Source organism: Heptranchias perlo, chromosome 13, assembly GCF_035084215.1.
Source record: "Heptranchias perlo isolate sHepPer1 chromosome 13, sHepPer1.hap1, whole genome shotgun sequence".
NCBI classification, from domain to species: Eukaryota; Metazoa; Chordata; class Chondrichthyes; order Hexanchiformes; family Hexanchidae; genus Heptranchias; species Heptranchias perlo.
In genome coordinates this window covers 64,327,880-64,346,791 of record NC_090337.1, presented here as the reverse complement: position 1 = coordinate 64,346,791, position 18,912 = coordinate 64,327,880, and the positions used below count along the sequence as shown (strand labels likewise).

The 18,912-nt window shown below is 41.9% G+C and overlaps 1 protein-coding gene across 1 annotated transcript in view; it reads right to left on the bottom strand.

Annotated features, from left to right (window-relative positions):
- Positions 1–18,912, bottom strand: part of stk25b (serine/threonine kinase 25b) — a 69,126-nt gene that overhangs the window by 31,506 nt on the left and 18,708 nt on the right. The window contains exon 2 of the mRNA XM_067995597.1: positions 9,573–9,803. Coding sequence (XP_067851698.1) covers positions 9,573–9,803 — 231 coding nt within the window. The remainder of the gene's footprint in view (positions 1–9,572; positions 9,804–18,912) is intronic.

Below are 18,912 nucleotides of genomic sequence, written 5' to 3'. Positions count from 1 at the left end.
GATTGGTTAGGAGCAGGTGAGAGACCAATAAAAAACACTCGGACATGGAAGGAGTATGATGGATTGGGGGGGTAGGTGCACTGGACAGGAAATGGACTCCGGGGGTAAAGATGAGGGCTGGAAGCACAAAGGGCTTTGGGGAACACTGGGGTGTAGAGCTGGAAACACTCAAAGAGCTAGAAGCATTCCAAGAGGCTTAAAACGTTCCTGCATTCTGTCCAGCAACTTTTAGTTTTTTTAAAAATGTAAAAGTGCACAAGCAACTGTCTCTCTCAAGCACACAACTCAGCTGGGTGCGATTAAAACAATCACTTTATTCAGCCAATTTCATCGAGATGAGATGAAAAGGCTATTCCAATAACTTGCATTTATATAGCTCCTATAATGTAGAAAAAAATCCTGAAGTGCTTTGCAGAGGTTTTTGCCAAAAAATGAATGCCAAGTCAAAGAAGCTTGGTTTTAACAAACTCACTGCCAGCATCCCATCTGGCACCAAGTCCCACTCACCCATCACCCCCACACTCACTGACCTACATTGGCTTCCAACCCCCACACATCAAATTTAAAATTCTCATCTTTGTGTTTAAATCCCTTCAAGGTCTCACCCCTCCCCATCACTGTAACTTCTTCCAGTCTTACAACCCCCACTTCCCAATTCTCCGTTTGTTTGCCTCTGGCGTCTTGTGTAACCCAACCCTCACTTCACCCCACCATCGACGGCTATCCCTTCAATTACCTAGACTCCCGCTCTGGAATTCCTTCCCTAAAGCTCCCCCCACCTCCTTTAAAGCCCCCATTTTGTTCAGAAAATAGACTTTTTTTTTTAAGTTAATGCAGTTTTAAACATTAACATTTTGCTTACAGTTCCTTCCATGTTTCCTCATGACAGGTGTAAAATACAATATTTTTTGAATAATATAGAAATGACATTTCTGTTTTCAAAGATTTTCTGAGCGTGACCGATCTCAGGAGTTCTAGACACAAATGCCTGTTTAGAGTTTGGTATTTATCGTGAAAAAATGTGAATTGAGAAGATTAAATTAAATTGTATCTTCTTTTTGGCAACAATAATTAACATAACTAAAAGATTTGGCTTAAACATTTTAAATTCAGATCTTTTATTCAGAATCTTCCCACGAAACTTGAATAATTTTTCCGCAGGATGTTTTTGAGAATACAAATAAATAAAACACATCCTGTCCATCACACTTCTGCAAGAAGCAAATTTCTGAGTCACACTTACAATTTATTCCAAATCAAGCTAAATTTCTTCCACGTGATTAGCTGATATGCAAAGTTACTACAAATTAAGTTTGTTAATTGTAATTCAGTCATGCACGCATTTTTTAGCAAGGAGAAGATAAACCAATCGAATGTTCCAAACAGTTTGTTGAAACTTTTCTCTGCCATTTTTTGCCGTCAGCCTGGCAAGAATGAAAACATAAAAAAATTATATATTTCACAATTAATATGGATTAAGTTAAAGATATCTGTGTGTGAGCACCATAATTAACATTTTTGCTTCAATCTCTCTCTCTCTCTCTCTCTCTCTGATTTGGCCTTGATTTCCTCCCCCGCACCGAGCCAAGATATTAAAACAAGCTAAATTTGAAATTTAAAGAAAAACTTAATTAAAACAGAGAAGTTTAATGTAGTTTAGATGCTTCATTTCAAGTAATATGGGTCAGATAAACAATGAACTTTTGGGACTTTTATTGGAGGTAAATATTAGAAACTTTTAGCATTGACTAAGTCCCACCCTTTGCAATCAAAAAAAAAGCCTGAAATGTATGAGGTAATTGACTTTTTTTGGGATAAAAAGCTGTTAACAGGTTTTAAGTGCAAAAAAGTGCATTGCAACTTTTATCTGAGATAAACAGTGTTTTCTGAAGTAAATTTTGTAAATGTCGGACTCGCAGTTGCAACATTTAGTTTCCAGGAACTAATGAAAAAAGTTAATTCAATGTGTGTGGGAAGATCTCAGACACCAGCCCCTGCCACCACCACCCCCCCCACCCCACTCCCCCATAGTGTTTCCCAACTTTGAGCACCTCCTGCAGTGTTTAACTACCGATTCCATGTCTGGCAGCGTGCCCTCTCTTTCCCGATATGCAAGGTCGATGGGCAAAGGCTCCCCACCGGTAACACATATTTGGAAAATGGGCCTTTAAATATTTTAATGTCCAATAATTAAAGAACACTTGCTTCGCTATCTTGCAGCAGAATTCTGACTTTGTTCCAGATTCCTTCACTGGAGGTGTGCCAGACCCAGTACCAGTGACTCACCATGAGCAATCCACTGCACAAAGGTAAAAGAAATGCAGCTGCCTGACCATTTATAATACTTCACAAAAATATATAAATAATTATAACATTTTACAAATGGGCAAAGACGTGAACAGTACTGGAAGGGAAAGCCAAGCTGAACAAAGCAACACACCAGGGAAACTTGAGGCCTCAGCTTCTAAAAAAAAGGTGAGCCTCAGGGCCAAAACTTATTGGTCAGGTTTCCAAGAGGTGACAATTTTATTTGTATCTGGTATGCTATTGGATCTTATCGAGCCATCTTACCCTAGATTATTTTGGTTCTCATAACTGAGATCTCTCACATGGGCAAATTTCCAACTCCCCATACCTTCGAGAGTGTCTATTCTTTCTTTGAGATCAGGTAATGTGCCCGGGAAACAAACAGCACTGGTAACTATTTTGAGCTACTAGACTTGTTTTATATCTTCATAAGGTCTCACTGTTCTTAAAATGTGATGCTCTATCACTTTTGAAGTTTAAAATATCAAGTTTTACAAAAGATGAAACAAGTACACAAGCAATCATACAGTAGACAACCTTCCACCTAATTCCTCGACTGGACAAAATTCGGGAAATTGCAACTCCAAGAAATAAGCTAATCCTCTGTAAATAATTTTTAAATATAGAGTTACTTTCAGGAATATCCAATTGGCCAGCACTGACTGCTTGCTTCTGAGATTTCAACCTACCTCCTCTCATGAGATTTTCTAACTGGTTGAAACAGAGCCATCTTTTCATGTCCTGGCAAGCAGTTACCCGGTACTCATTAGGTGTCAGCCTTGGCCCAGTGGTAGCATTCTCGTATGAGCCAGAAGGTGATGGGTTCAAGTCCTACTCCAGAAACTTGAGCACATAATGTAGACTGACACCTCAGTACCGAGAGGGTGCTATACTATCAGAGGTGCCGTCTTTTGGATGAGGTGTTAAACCGTGGCCCCGTCTGCCCTCTCAGATGGAAGTAAAAGATCACATGGCACTTTTCAAAAGAGGGGCAGGGGAGTTCTCCCAGTTTCCCGGCCAACATTTATTCCTCAACCAACACCACTGGATTATCTGGTTATTTAGAATCATAAAGGTTACAGCACAGGAGGCCATTCGGCCCATCGAGTCCGCGCCGGCTCTATACAAGATCAATCCAGCTAGTCCCACTCCCCTGCCCTTTCCCCGTAGCCCTGCACATTTTTTCCTTTCAAGTACTTCTCCAGTTCCCTTTTGAAGGCAATAATTGAATCTGCCTCCACCGCCCCCTCGGGGAGTGCATTCAAGATCCTAACCACTCGCTGTGTAAAAAAAAGTTTTTCCTCATGTCACCTTTGGTTCATTTGCCAATCACCTTAAATCTATGTCCTCTGGTCCTAGACCCTTCCACCAATGCGAACAGTTTCTCTCTATCTAGACCCTTCATGATTTTGAATACCTCTATAAAATCTCCTCGCAATCATCTCTGTTCCAAGGAAAACAACCCCAGCTTCTCCAGTCAATCCACATAATTAAAGTCCGTCATCCCTGGAATCATTCTAGTAAATCTCTTCTGTACCCTTTCTAAGGCCTTCACATCTTTCCTGAAGTGCGGTGCCCAGAACTGGACACAATACTCCAGCTGTGGCCGAGCTTGTGTTTCATAAAGGTTCATCATGACTTCCATACTTTTGTACTCTATGCCTCTATTTATAAAGCCCAAGATCCTGTACGCACTTTTAACCGCTTTCTCAACCTGCCCTACCACCTTCAACAATTTGTGCACATATACCCCCAGATCGCTCTGTTCCTGCATCCCTTTTAGAGTTGTGCCCTCTAGTTTATATTGCCTCTCCTCGTTCTTCCTACCGAAATATATCACTTTGCATATTTCTGCCTTAAATTTCATCTGCCAAGTGTCCCTCCATTCCACCAGCCTGTCTATATCCCCTTGAAGTCTATCACTATCCTCCTCGCTGTTCACTACCCTTCCAAGTTTTGTGTCATCTGCAAATTTTGAAATTGTGCCCTGTACACCCAAGTCCAAGTCATTAATATATACCAAGAAAAGCAGTGGTCCCAGCACTGACCCCTGGGGAACATCACTGTATACCTCCCTCTAGTCCGAAAAACAATCGTTCACCACTATTCTCTGTTTCCTGTCCCTTAGCCAATTCTGTATCCATGTTGCTACTGCCCCCTTTGTTCCATAGGCTGCAATCTTGATGATAAGCCTACCGTGCGGCATTTTATCAAACGCCTTTTGAAAGTCCATGTACACCACATAAACTGCATTGCCCTCATCTACCCTCTCTGTTACCGCATCAAAAAACTCTATCAGGTTAGATGAACACGATTTGCCTTTAACAAATCCATGCTGGCTTTCACTAATCAATCCACACTCGTCCAAGTGACTGTTAATTCTGTCCCGGATTATCGTTTCTAAAAGTTTCCCCACCACTGAGGTTAAACTATAGTTGCTAGGTTTATCCTTACACCCTTTTTTGAACAAAGGTTATGGCCAGTACCTCCGCAATTTTCACCCTTACTTCCCTCAGCAACCTAGGATGCATCCCATCCGGACCGAGTGACCTATCTACTTTAAGTACAGCTAGCTTTTCAAGTACCTCTTCTTTTTAGCCTATCCAGTATCTCAACTATATCTTCCTTTACTGAGACTGGTAAAGACAGATGCAAAGTACTCATTTAGTACCTCGGCCATCCCCTCTGCCTCCATGAGTAGATCTCCTTTATGATCCCTAATTGGCAACACCCTTCCTCTTTCTATCCGTTTACTGTTTACTTGCCTGTAGAAGACTCTTGAATTCCCTTTTATATTGGCCGCCAGTCTATTCTCATACTCTCTCTTCGCTCCTCATATTTCCTTTTTCACTTCCCCTCTGAACTTTCTATATTCTGTCTGGTTCTCACTTGTGTTATCAACCTGACATCTGTCATATGCCCCTTTTCTCCGTTTCATCTTACTCACTATCTCTTTTGTCATCCAGGGAGCTCTGGCTTTAGTTGCCCTACCTTTCTGCCTCATGGGAATGTGCCGAGACTGTACCCGAAACATCTCATCCTTAAAGGCCACCCACTGTTCAATTACAGTTTTGCCTGCCAATCTTTGATTCCAATTTACCCGGGCCAGATCTGTTCTCATCCCATTGAAATTGGCCCTGCTCCAATTGAGTATTTTTACTTTAGAGTGGTCCGTGTCCTTTTCCATAGCTATTCTAAACCTTATGATACTATGATCGCTGCACCCTAAATGTTCTCCCACTGACACTTGCTCCACTTGGCCCACCTCATTCCCTAGAACCAAGTCCAGCAATGCCTCCTTCCTCGTTGGGCCGGAAATGTACTGGTCAAGAAAGTTATCCTGAACACATTTCAAAAATTCCTCCCACTCTTTGCCCCTTATGTTATTGTTATCCCAGTCTATATTAGGAAAGTTGAAGTCCCCAGTTATCACTACTCTATAGCTTTTGCACCTCTCTGTAATTTCTGCAAATTTGCTCCTCTATATCCTTCCCACTAGTTGGTGGCCTATAGAATACACCCAGTAATGTAATGGCACCTCTTATTTCTTAACTCTAACCAAATAGATTCTGTCCTTGACCCCACCAGGACATCCTCTCTTTCCAATACTGCAATATTCTCCTTAATCAATACTGCCATCCCCTCCTTTCTTTCCTTACCTCCCTATCTTTCCTGAATACCTTGTATCCAGAAATATTTAGTACCAATCCTGCCCTTTTTTGAGCCAGGTCTCCATATTCACCACAACATCATATTCCCATGTGGCTATTTGCGCTTGCAGCTCACCAGCTTGTTCACCACGCTTCATGCATTTAAACACATGCACTGCAAACCAGTCTTAGACTTTCTTGTACTCTCAGTCTGATCCCACCTAATACTGTACTATTACTTGCTTTAGTGCTATTTTTCTCCCCCGATCCTTTGTGCTCCTTGTTTCTCCTTTCCATTGCTACATCCTGGTGCCCACTCCCCTGCCAAATTAGTTTAAACCCATACCCCCACCCCAACAACCCTTCCGAACCTCCCCGCGAGGACATTGGTCCCAGCTCCGTTGAGGTGCAACTCATCCGGTCTGTGTGGGTCCCACCTTTCCCAGAACTGTTCCCAATGCCCCAGAAATCTAAAGCCCTCCCTCCTGCACCATCTCTCTAGCCACACATTCATCTGCTCTATCCTCCTATCTCTATGCTCACTAGCACATGGCACCAGGAGTAATCCGGAGATTACTACCATTTCTCTCATTGTTATTTTTGGATCTTTGCTGTGCGCAAATTGGCTGCTGCGTTTCCCTACATTGCACAGTGACTACACTTCAGAAGTATTTTTCTGGCTGCAAAGCACTTTGGGACACTAACGAGTTAGTGGAAGGCACTATATAAATGCGAGTCTGTTCTTTAACTAGATTTTGAATATCTGATCTCAAATTCAAAAAGGAATGGTCAGTTAAATATAACTAAACTAATCTAACACTGCAAGTCAAATACATTTTTAACAAAACTAGCAACACTGTATTGGGACAGGCCTGGCACACTTCTGGCATGAACTTGCTGCAAAAGTTCCACATTCATTAAAACTAGTTTTAAAGGGACAGCTAACAAACCAACAAGTAGACAAAAAAATAAATTCCAGGTGCCTGTAAATCCCCAGTTCCTGCCCTTGGAGAGAGGCCAAAATCAGAAGAAAAATGAAGAGGAAATGTTGGCTTTAATTTGTTTTAATATAATTTTGACAGTTTGAAGTTTGACAGGCAAGCACTACATGGAAGACTTTCATAGATAACTAGTACTCCTGGCCATTTAGAATAATCACCACCTGCTTTAAACTAGCCCTTCAGCAGAGGAGAGAATTCTGGAACATGCACTCTGAACCAGTGTGATGGCAACCCTCCAGCAGTATCACTTTAAAAAAAAAAGAGCCTCCACAGCTGTGTGGCTGTTTGGTGCCTCCCCTAGCTCCTACCTCAAGCCAAAAATGATTTACAAAAACTTCTCCCAGAGGACAGGTATATGAAGCACTGAAGGGAGTCTTGTGAAAGTCTCCAATTAGAGATTTCATATATCATCTTCATATTCCACACAGACTGTGGCTGGTCAGGCTTCCCAGAGCCCATCCCTTCAAACCACCCCAGCCTCCATGCTGCTACACCCACTCATAGTATCATAGTAGGTACAGCACAGGAGGAGGCCATTCGGCCCATCGTGCCTGTGCCAGCTCTTTGAAAGAGTTATCCAATTAATCCCATTCCCTTGCACTTTCCCCGTAGCCCTGTAAATTTTTTCTCCATGTATTTATCTGATTCCCTTTTGAAAGTTACTACTGAATCTGCTTCCACCACCCTTTCAGGCAGTGCATTCCAGATCATTACAACTCGTTGCGTAAAAAAATGTTTCCTCATGTCGCCTCTGGCTCTTTTGCCGATCACCTTAAATCTGTGTCCCCTGGTTACCGACACTTCTGCCACTGGAAACAGTTTCTCCTTTTTACGCTATCAAATCTGTTCATGATTTTAAACACCTCTATCAAATCTCCTCTTAACCTTCTCTGTTCTAACGAGAACAACCCCAGCTTCTCTAATCTCTCCACCTAACTGAAGTCCCTCATCCCTGGTACCATTCTAGTACATCTCTTCCTACCCCTTTCTAAGGTCTTGACATCCTTCCGAAAGTGTGGTGCCCAGAATTGAACACAATACTCCAGCTGAAGCCTAACCAGTGTTTTATAAAGGTTTAGCATAACTTCCTTGCTTTTGTACTCTCTGCCTCTATTAATAAAGCCCAGGATCCCATATGCTTTTTAACAGCCTTCTCAACTTGTCCTGCCACCTTCAAAGATTTGTGCATGTGCACCTCCAGATCTCTCTGTTCCTGCACCCTCTTTAAAACTGTACCATTTAATTAAGATTGCCTCTCCTCATTCTTCCTACCAAAACGTATCACTTCACACTTCTCTGTTAAATTTCATCTACCATGTGTCTGCCCATTTCATCAGTCTGTCTGTCTATGTCCTCCTGAAGTCTGTTACTATCCTCCACATTGTTTACTACATTTCCAAGTTTCGTGTCATCTGCAAACTTTGAAATTATACCCTCTATACCCAAGTCCAGGTCATTAATATATATTAAAAACAGCAGTGGTCCTAATAGCAACCCCTGTGGTATACTTCTCGCCAGTCTGAAAAAGTCTGTACTCTCTATATAGTGTCTGTCAGTTAGGAAGAGGAGTAGTTAAATGACTTAAACTAAAAATTCAATAGTGGCAAAAATTAAGAAAGCTCTGTGTTGCGGATTTGATGAGTACAGATGTATAGATGTCAGTGGAATGATGCTGCTAACTGGTATAACCATATAGGAACATAGGAACAGGAGTAGGCCATTCAGCCCCTCGTGCCTGCTCCGCCATTTGATCATGGCTGATCTGTGATCTAACTCCATATACCTGCCTTTGGCCCATATCCCTTAATACCTTTGGTTGCCAAAAAGCTATCTATCTCAGATTTAAATTTAGCAATTGAGCTAGTATCAATTGTCGTTTGCAGAAGAGTGTTCCAAACTTCTACTACCCTTTGTGTGTAGAAATGTTTTCTAATCTCACTCCTGAAAGGTCTGGCTCTAATTTTTAGACTGTGCCCCCTACTCCTAAAATCCCCAACCAGTGGAAATAGTTTCTCTCTATCCACCCTATCTGTTCCCCCTTAATATCTTATAAACTTCGATTAGATCACCCCTTAACCTTCGAAACTCTAGAGGATACAACCCCAATTTGTGTAATCTCTCCTCGTAGCTTAACCCTTGAAGTCCGGGTATCATTCTAGTAAACCTACGCTGCACTCCCTCCAAGGTCAATATGTCCTTCCGAAGGTGCGGTGCCCAGAACTGCTCACAGTACTCCAGGTGCAGTCTAACCAGGGTTTTGTATAGCTGCAGCATAACTTCTGCTCCCTTGTACTCTAGTCCTCTAGATATAAAGGCCAACATTCCATTTGCCTTCTTGATTATTTTCTGCACCTGTTCATGACACTTCAATGATCTATGTACCTGAACCCCTAAGTCCCTTTGGACATCCACTGTTTTTAACTTTTTACCATTTAGAAAGTACCCTGTTCTATCCTTTTTTGATCCAAAGTGGATGACTTCTCATTTGTCTACATTGAATTCCATTTGCCACAATTTTGCCCATTCACCTAATCTATCAATATCACTTTGTAATTTTATGTTTTCATCTACACTGCTTACAATGCCATCACATATCTCCAATCCCCTTACTTACCTTTAAGTACGAGCCATAGTACTTTGTGACATATGGGCTATCACACTGGCTAAGCACTGTAATCTCCTGTTGGATGTCCTCGATCTCATCCTCTGCCTCCTCTAGGTCAATGATTTTAATTGCTACAACTTCCTTACTTCGGTTCTCTATTCCTTTGTACACTTCACCAAATGAGCCTTTCCCAATTCGCTCTTGCTTCGTAAAAAGCTCCTCCGGGTCCATGCGGGCATTCTGTAAGAAAACAAAAATGTTGTAAGATTAAATTTCTTTTACATTAAAAAAACCCCAGTAAAACTCTGTTACGGTATGACTCAGCATCAGCATGAAATTCCAAAACACTTCTTGCTCTGGGTTTCACACAAGTCCTTTCAAAAATGGGAATATTTGCATTTTCGGTGATTTAGTTTTCAAATTGAAAAAAAACCTTGCATTTTTAAATAGCATTTTATTCTACCTCTCAGAAATGTTTCCAAATGTTTCACAATTAAATACTTTGAAGTGCAGTGACCTATGTAGGCAAACAGTAGCCATTTTGCACACAGCAAGATCCAACAAACAATGAGATGAATGACTAGTTAATCAATGTTTGATGATGGTGAATGAAGTTGGTGAGAACACTAGGAAAACTCCCTGCTCCTCTTCAAATAATCTCATGGGATTTTCAACATTCACATGAACCATCAGAATTGGCAAACTTGTGAACATTTCATTCTCAAGGACGGCTCCTCCAACAAATTCAGCACTCCGTCCTTACTGCACTAGAATATCAGACTAGATTATGTGCTCATGTACTGGGATGGGGTTTGAATCATTAGGAACTAACTAAAGGACTACGTGTATGAAAATATCTAGTAAAGTCAGCTTGGTTTCATAAGGTTGGATACTGTCTGAGCAGCCTCCTTGACTTTGAGAAAACAGCATCCCAATTGGACACTGGAATGAAGTGGTGTAGCTAGACATCCAGAAAGCCTTTGATAAAGTTTTGCATGAAAGGCTACTACAGAATCAATGGGTTACATGGTAAGACCAGGATATGGTTGAGGGACCAATATGATATCAGGCTGGGGAGATGCAACAGGTGGAGTGCCCCAAACATTGGTGATGGGGTCTCTGCTTTTGCTAAACTTCATAAAAAAACCTGGATTCAGAAACAAAATGCAACTTGGTCACATTTCCAGGTGACAGTTGGAGTGGAGGGGGGGGGGGGGGGAAGGGGGGACAAGACAGGACAGGTCTGGGGAGCACCTGAGGCAGTCAAGCTAACCAAGAACTACAGAAAGCCCCAGGCAAAACTTGCAAGTGGCAGAACTATGGTAAACAAAATACAAAATGGATATGTTCAACGTATTATCACATATTAGAAGTAGGAAATGAATACATGGAATCAGATTAAACTAACTAGTTAGAGGAGAGGCTGAGAGATACCTGGGAATGATAACAGATCAGCAGTTACTATAGAGCTGCACACAAGGCCAACAGAACACTAAGCTATACTGCAAAATTAGCAGAGAACAACCAAACAATTTGAGATGTTTTGATACAAGATGCAACATAAATACAAATATATTACTAAAAGTCTGATGCCCTCCAGTTGTGTGCTCTGGTGGGGCCACACTTGGCATACTGCATTCAGTTCTGGTTACTGAGACACCAGGGAAATGTCCATTCAGAAAAGGGTCACGAGACTGATTACTAGTGATAGAGGATTAAGTTCTAAAGATAAGCCAGAAAAACATAGACTCTTTAACTTGCAAAGAAAGTGAATGTAAGGTGATCTTATAGCAATACTTAGGTTATGAAGTATCTTATCGTTCCTTCATTGTCGCTGGGTCAAAATCCTGGAACTCCCTACCTAACAGCAATGTGGGAGAACCATCACCACACGGACAGCAGCAGTTCAAGAAGGCAGCTCAAGGGCAATTAGGGATGGGCAATAAATGCTGGCCTTGCCAGCGACGCCCACATCCCAGGAACGAATAAAAAAAAAAGTAAATCTGGAGCACTATTTTAAGTTAAACTGCAACTGCAGGACAAGGGGGCCGAACGGCCTCCCTTACTGTGTAATATTTAACATGCGTGCAGCCTAGTTCCAGGCGCCGTGATACATAGGAACATGGGAACAGCCCCTTGAGCCTGTTCCGCCATTCAGTAAGATAATGGCTGATCTGTACCTCAACTCCATTTACCCCCTTTGCTCCGTATCCCTTGATATCCTTACTTAACAAAAATGTATCAATCTCAGCCTTGAAAATTTCAATTGACCGGCATTCACAGCCTTTTGGGGAGGGAATTCTAGATTTCCACTGCCCTGTGTGAGAAAAAGTGTTTCCTGATTTCACTCTGGACAGGCCTAGGTCTGATTTTAAGATTATGCCCTCTTGTTCTGGATTCCCCCACCAGAGGAAATATTTTCTTTGTATCTGCCCTAACAAATCCCTTAATCATTTTAAATACCTTGGTTAGATCACCCCTCAACCTCCTTAACTCAAGGGAATACAAGCCAAGTTTATGCAACCTGTTCTCATTATTTAACCCTTCAAGCTCTGGTATCATTCTGGTAATCTGCACTGTACCTCTTCCAAGGCCAATATATCTTGCCCGAGGTTCGGTGCCCAAAACTGAAAGCAGTACTTCAGATAGGGTCTTTCCAAGCATCGGTTCCTCAATTTGAACTCCAACCCCCTTGAGATAACAGTCAACATTCCATTATCCTTTTTGATTACTTTCTGTATCTGTGCACTAGCTTTTAGTGATTTGTATACATGGACACCTAAATCTCTTTGCTCCTCCACAGCTCCTAGTACATATGAACATATGAATTAAGAGCAGGAGTAGGCCATTTGGCCCCTCGAGCCTGCTCTGCCATTTGTTAAGATCATGGCTGATCTGATTGTGACCTCAACCCTACTTTCCCATCTATCTATTATAACCTTAGATTCCTGATTAACAAGGGAGTCAATCTAACTCAGCCTTAAAAATATTCAATGACCCTGCCTCCACCGCTCTCTGGGGAAGGGAGTTCCACAGACTAATGACCCTCAGAGAAAAAATTCTCCTCATCTCTGTCTTAATTGGGAGACCCCTTATTTTTAGTCCGTGGCCCCTAGTTCTAGTCTCTCCCACAGGGGAAACATCCTCTCAGCATGAACCCCTTCAAGTCCCCTCAGGATCTTACATGTTTCAATAAGATCTCATTCTTCTAAACTCCAGTGTATACAGGCTCAACTTGTCCAACCTTTCCTCATAAGATAACCCCCTCATCCCAGGAATCAGTCGAGTGAACCTTCTCTGAACCGCCTCTAAAGCAATTATGTCCTTTCCTAAATAAGACAACCAAAAGTGCACACAGTATTCTAGATGTGGTCTCACTAATGCCCTGTACAACTATAGCAAAACATTTCTACTTTTATATTCCATTCCCCTTGCAATAAATGACAACATTCCATTTGCCTTCCTAATCACTTGTTGTACCTGCATACTAACTTTTTGTGTTTCATGTACTAGGACACCTAGATCCCTCTGTACCTCAGAGTTCTGCAATTTCTCTCCATTTAAATATACTGCTTTTCTATTCTTCCTGCCAAAGTGGACAAGTTCACATTATCCCACATTATACTCCATCTGCCAATTTTTTGCCCACTCACTTAACCTATCTATATCCCTTTGCAGACTCCTTATGTCCTCTTCACAACTTACTTTCCTACCTATCTTTGTGTCATCAGCAAATTTAGCAACCATACATTCGGTCCCTTCATCCATGGATATAGATCATAAATAGTTGAGGCCCCAGCACTGATCCCTGTGGCACGCCACTCGTTATATCTTGCCAACCTGAAAATGAACCATTTATGCCTCTCTGTTTCCTGTTAGCTAACCAATCCTTTATCCATGCTAATATGTTACCCCCTACACCATGAGCTCTTATTTTGTGTAGCAGCCTTTGATTGGCACCTAGTCAAATGCCTTCTGGAAATCCAAATACACCACATCCACAGGATCCCCTTTATCCACGTTGCTTGTTACTTCCTCAAAGAACTCTAATAAATTAGTCAAACACGATTTCCCTTTCACAAAGCCGTGTTGACTCTGCCTGACTGCAATGAGATTTTTCTAAGTGCCCTGCTATAACCTCCTTAATAGATTCTAGCATTTTCCCTATGACAGATGTTAAGCTAACTGGCCTGTGGTTTCCTGCTTTCTGTCTCCCTCCTTTCTTGAATAGAGGAGTTACATTCGCTATCTTCCAATCTGATGGGACCCTTTCAGAATCTAGGGAATTCTGGAAAATTAATACCAATGCATCTACTATCTCTGCAGCCACTTCTTTTAAGACCCTAGGATGAAGTTAGTCAGGACCTGGGGACTTGTCAGCTTTTAGTTCTAATAATTTTTTCAGAACCCTTTCCCTGGCGATTGTAAATGTTTTAAGTTCCTCCCTCCCTTTCACCTCTTGATTCACAATTATTTCTGGCATGTTATTTGATCCTCCACAGTGAAGATGGACGCAAAATATCTGTTCAATTCATCCGCCATTTCCTTATTCGCCATTATTAATTCCCCAGATTCACTCTCTAGAGGACCAACGCTCACTTTACTTACTCTTCCTCTTTAAATACCTGTAGAAACTCTTACTATCTGTTTTTATATTTCTAGCTAGCTTTCTCTCATACTCTAATTTCTCCCTCATTATTCTTTTAGTCATTCTTTGCTGTTTTTTATATTCTGTCCAATCTTCTGACCTGCCTCTAATCTTCACGGAACTGTATGCTTTTTCTTTCAATTTGATACTGTCTTTAACTTCCTTAGGTACATCCTTCCCCTAGAATCTCTCTCATTGGAACGTAACTTTGCTGAGTGTTATGAAATATCTCATTAAATGTCTGCCACTGCATCTCTACTGACCTATCCCTTAACCTAATTTCCCAGTTCACTTTAACCAGCTCTGTCTTCATGCCCTCATAATTGCCCTTATTTAAGTTTAAAACACTAGTCTTAGACTTACTCTTCTCTCCCTCAAACTGAATGCGAAATTCAATCATATTGTGATCACTGCTATCTAGAGGCTCCTTTACAATGATGTCATTAATTAATCCTGTCTCATTACACATCACCAGATCTAGAATAGCCTGCTCTCTGGTTAGCTCTAGAACGTGCTGCTGTGAGAAACTGTCCCGAAAGCACTTTATGAACTCATCTTCCAGGCTACCTTTGCCAATCAGATTCTTCCAATCTATATGTAGATTAAAATCACCCATGATTATTGCTGTTCTTTTCTCACAAGCTCCCATTATTTCTTCCTGTATACCCTGTCCTACAGGGTCCTGTTAGGGGGCCTATAAACTACTTCCACAAGTGACTTCTTGCCTTTACTATTTCTTATCTCAACCGAAACGGATTCTACATCTTGGTCTTTAGAACTAAGGTCATTTCTCTCCAATATACTCATGTCATCCTTAATTAATAGAGCTACCCCTCCACCTTTTCCTGGTTTCCTGTACTTTCCATAGTCTCTCACCATTAAGAAAATATTCCGATTTGTCTTTCTCAGATCCAAAGTGAATGACCTCACGCTTCCCCATATTGAACTCCATAATTTTGCCCACTCCCCTAGTCTGTCTATGTCCCTTTGTAACTTTCTCCTCCAATCCACACAACTTACTATACCTCCTAACTTACTGTCACCTGCAAACTTGGATATACAACTCTCTATTCCTTCATTCAAGTCATTAATCTATATGGTGAAAAGCTGACAGATCCCTGGGGAACACCACTTGTCACGTCCTGCCAATCAGAATACATTCCCTTTATCCTTACTCTGTGTCTCCTACCTCCCAACCAATTACCAAACCATATCACAAAGTTACTTCCAATTCCAAGTGTGCACATTTTTGATAATCTCTTGTGTGGAACCTCATCAAATGCCTTTTGGAAATCCATATAGGCAACATTCATAGACACTACACTGTCCACCATGTTGGCAACCTCCTCAAAAAATTCAACTACATTTGTCAGACCCTTCATAAATCCATGCCGACTCTCTTTAATCAACTGATACCTGTGCAGGTGCTCAGTCACTCTGTCTCTGATAGATTTCAGTAATTTCCCTACAATTGATGTTAAACTGTAGTTGCCTAGTTTCTCTCTCTTTTGTTTAAATAATGGAACAACACTTGTAATTTTCCAATCTGAATCTTTGTGCACTTAAGATGGTGTTTTTGATACTCAAGTGCAGTCTTAAGATCTGTCTTAAGTTCTTAGTTTAATTCTAATTCTTTTATTTCTTGTACATGCAGGCATATAGGTAGGTTCACAGTTAGTCGGAACAGAGCCTCATTCAGCAGGAACTCACAGACAGTGATTACTATCCAATATAAACTGCATCACAGGATACTATTAGAAACAATAGATACTAGTCATTATACACATTACCACAGAATACCCTATGGTATAGTGAGTACTGTGCCAAAAGGTGCTCAGAGACAGTGAATAATGTCCACTGCACCAAAAGGTATTCAGACAGCAAACACTAGTGATTATGTACTGTATCCTAGGGTACCCAGTGGTACATTGAATACTAGCCATTCATGCACCACCAAAAGGCACTCAGTGTTGACAATTACACTGTCCCATATGATAATCAGATTTTGGCCATTATTATATTCTGCACTAAAGGGTAGGCACAAGGACAGCAAATATTGCCCATTCTACACTGTTCATGGTGCACTCAGGCAAGAAATTCTGACCATTATTCAGTGTGCCAGTGGGTACTCACACGTAATACTGCCAATTCCATATATCGTACTCAAAGACAATGAATCCTGACCATTCCATCCCCAGGATTACTCACAGACAACAAAGTCTGCCCATTATAGACTATACTACAGGGTACTCAATGAATGCTGGCCATTTTATAGTGCAGTGCAGGGTTTCCCCAGAGACACTATGCTGGTTATTACATATTGTGCCAGTGGATACTCACAGACGGCAGATTCTGCTCAGGCAGTTTAATGCTACAAGATACTAACAGACTTCAGACAAGGCGCAGGTCTCCCAATGATCTAAGGTGCTGGCAGACACCAGATATTGCACAGACAGTCTAATTATAAGACACTAACAGACATCAGATAGTGGGTATGTCAGTGATCTCACAGCTAGGCAGGTGCCCTCCCCTTCTCTCACAGTCACGTGTCCCACCCGAAGCTCAGCTCTCTGTCATAGAGGGTAACCCCTTTAAGAGGGCTACCTATGTGTCCGAGAGTTTGTGACTTAGCTGCCCCCTGTCAGACCAAACCTCTAAAGCAGAAAATACTGTTCTAGCTGTTTAATCCAGATACAGCAGAAGCTGTCCTATAACATGCCAGGCTGAAACGCTTGCTGACCCGAGGAGGCCCTTCTTCATCCATTCACATTCATAAATTGGCTTCCTCTAATGCAACTGACAATATCACAGAAACAATTTTTTAATATATTGATGTGCCCTTGAAATTAATTTCACTGTGTCCTTGAAAGAATTCAACTGATGGATCAACAGCAACCCTGAAATTATTTAGAATCTCTCTCTTCTCAAACCAATGGTCTGAAAACTGTACAGTACAATCATTCATTCTGGTCGCTCACAGCAAATTGCCTATTGTTTAACAAAGGTTTATGAACATGGACCCAATGGTTCAAACTAAAGCAAGGGCAAGGATTTGCTGAGCGAGTCTACCAAACAAGCTCACAGGTTTTTATCCTTTATATTTCTGTGGATCAGATTTTAAAAGAATCAAATCCTCAAAATAATAGTGCTCAGAAAATGTTTTCAGAAGCATGGTTTCTGAATCTGTGGAAAAGAAAAGTTGATTTGAAATTTGTTCTGAATTATATTTAAGAATTATTGCTGGTGGACCAGTGAAATTGGGTGTCAAGGGTCCAATGCTCAGTTTCATCAAGTGCACATTCGATCTTCCACTCTGCTCAGAGCCCAATCAGAGTCAAATTGAGTCTGGATTCAGCCATCCAGAGGCCGTTGTGCCACCTAGTGAGGCTGGCCAAAGGGGGCACTGTTGGAGGTTTAGAAGATTCAAGGTCCAGCTTAAGGATGGAAGGTCCAGGGAAGGAGCAGAAGGCAATCCTGAGAGAGGAGGAGCTTTCACGGGGAGTTGGGATGGGTGAGTTTATTGATAGTTTTCACAATTGTTGAGTTTTCATGCATTGTGTTATAATTTTTTAGGGTTATACAGTGGGAAGGGTAGGGGCCAACATAGCCGCTCAAGTCTTAGGGATTTGTTTTTCAAGGTTGTGATGGTTTTTTTTTGTGAATATGAATTTTGAGACGTTGAATAACCTAAAACACTCGCCATCTATACTCACACATGAAGACTGGCCAGTTGGGCAAGGGACTGGAGGGCTTCCAGGACCTGTGGAATGGAACCTTACAAAGAGTCAGTGCCGATGGGAGAGGAAGAGAGAAAAGTGCAACAAACAAACAAAAAAATACTCCCACTACAAGACCAATCCACACAGGAAGTAAGAATTACAGGGAAATGTTTTTTTTATTATATATTATTTGTTTTTGGGATGAGGGTACTGGCAAGAATTCGTGCCAGACAAGTGCCAGGCAATGACCATCTCCCCTTGACGTTCAATGGCATTACAATCGCCAAATCCCCCACCATCAACATCCTGGGGGTTACCACTGACCAGAAACTTAACTGGACCAGCCACATAAATACTGTGGCTACAAGAGCAGGTCAGAGGCTGGGTATTCTGTGGCGAGTGACTCACCTCCTGACTCCCCAAAACCTTTCCACCATCTACAAGGCACAAGTCAGGAGGGAGATGGAATACTCTCCACTTGCCTGGATGAGTGCAGCTCCAACAACACTCAAGAAGCTCAACACCATCCAGGAGATAGCAGCCCTCTTGATTGGCACCCCATCCATCACCCTAAACATTAACTCCCTTCATCACCGCACACCGTGGCTGCAGTGTGTACCATCCACAGGATGCACTGCAGCAACTCGCCAAGGCTCCTTCGACAGCACCTCCCAAACCCACGACCTCTACCATCTAGAAGGACAAGGGCAGCAGGCACATGGGAACACCACCACCTGCACGTTCCCCTCCAAGTTACAAACCATCCCGACTTGGAAATATATCGCCTTTCCTTCATCGTCACTGGGTCAAAATCCTGGAACTCCCTACTTAACAGCACTGTGGGAGAACCTTCACCACACGGACTGCAGCGGTTAAAGGCGGCGGCTCACCACCGCCTTCTCAAGGGCAATTAGAGATGGGCAATAAATGCTGACCTTGCCAGCGACGTCCACATCCCATGAACGAATAATATAAAAAAGAA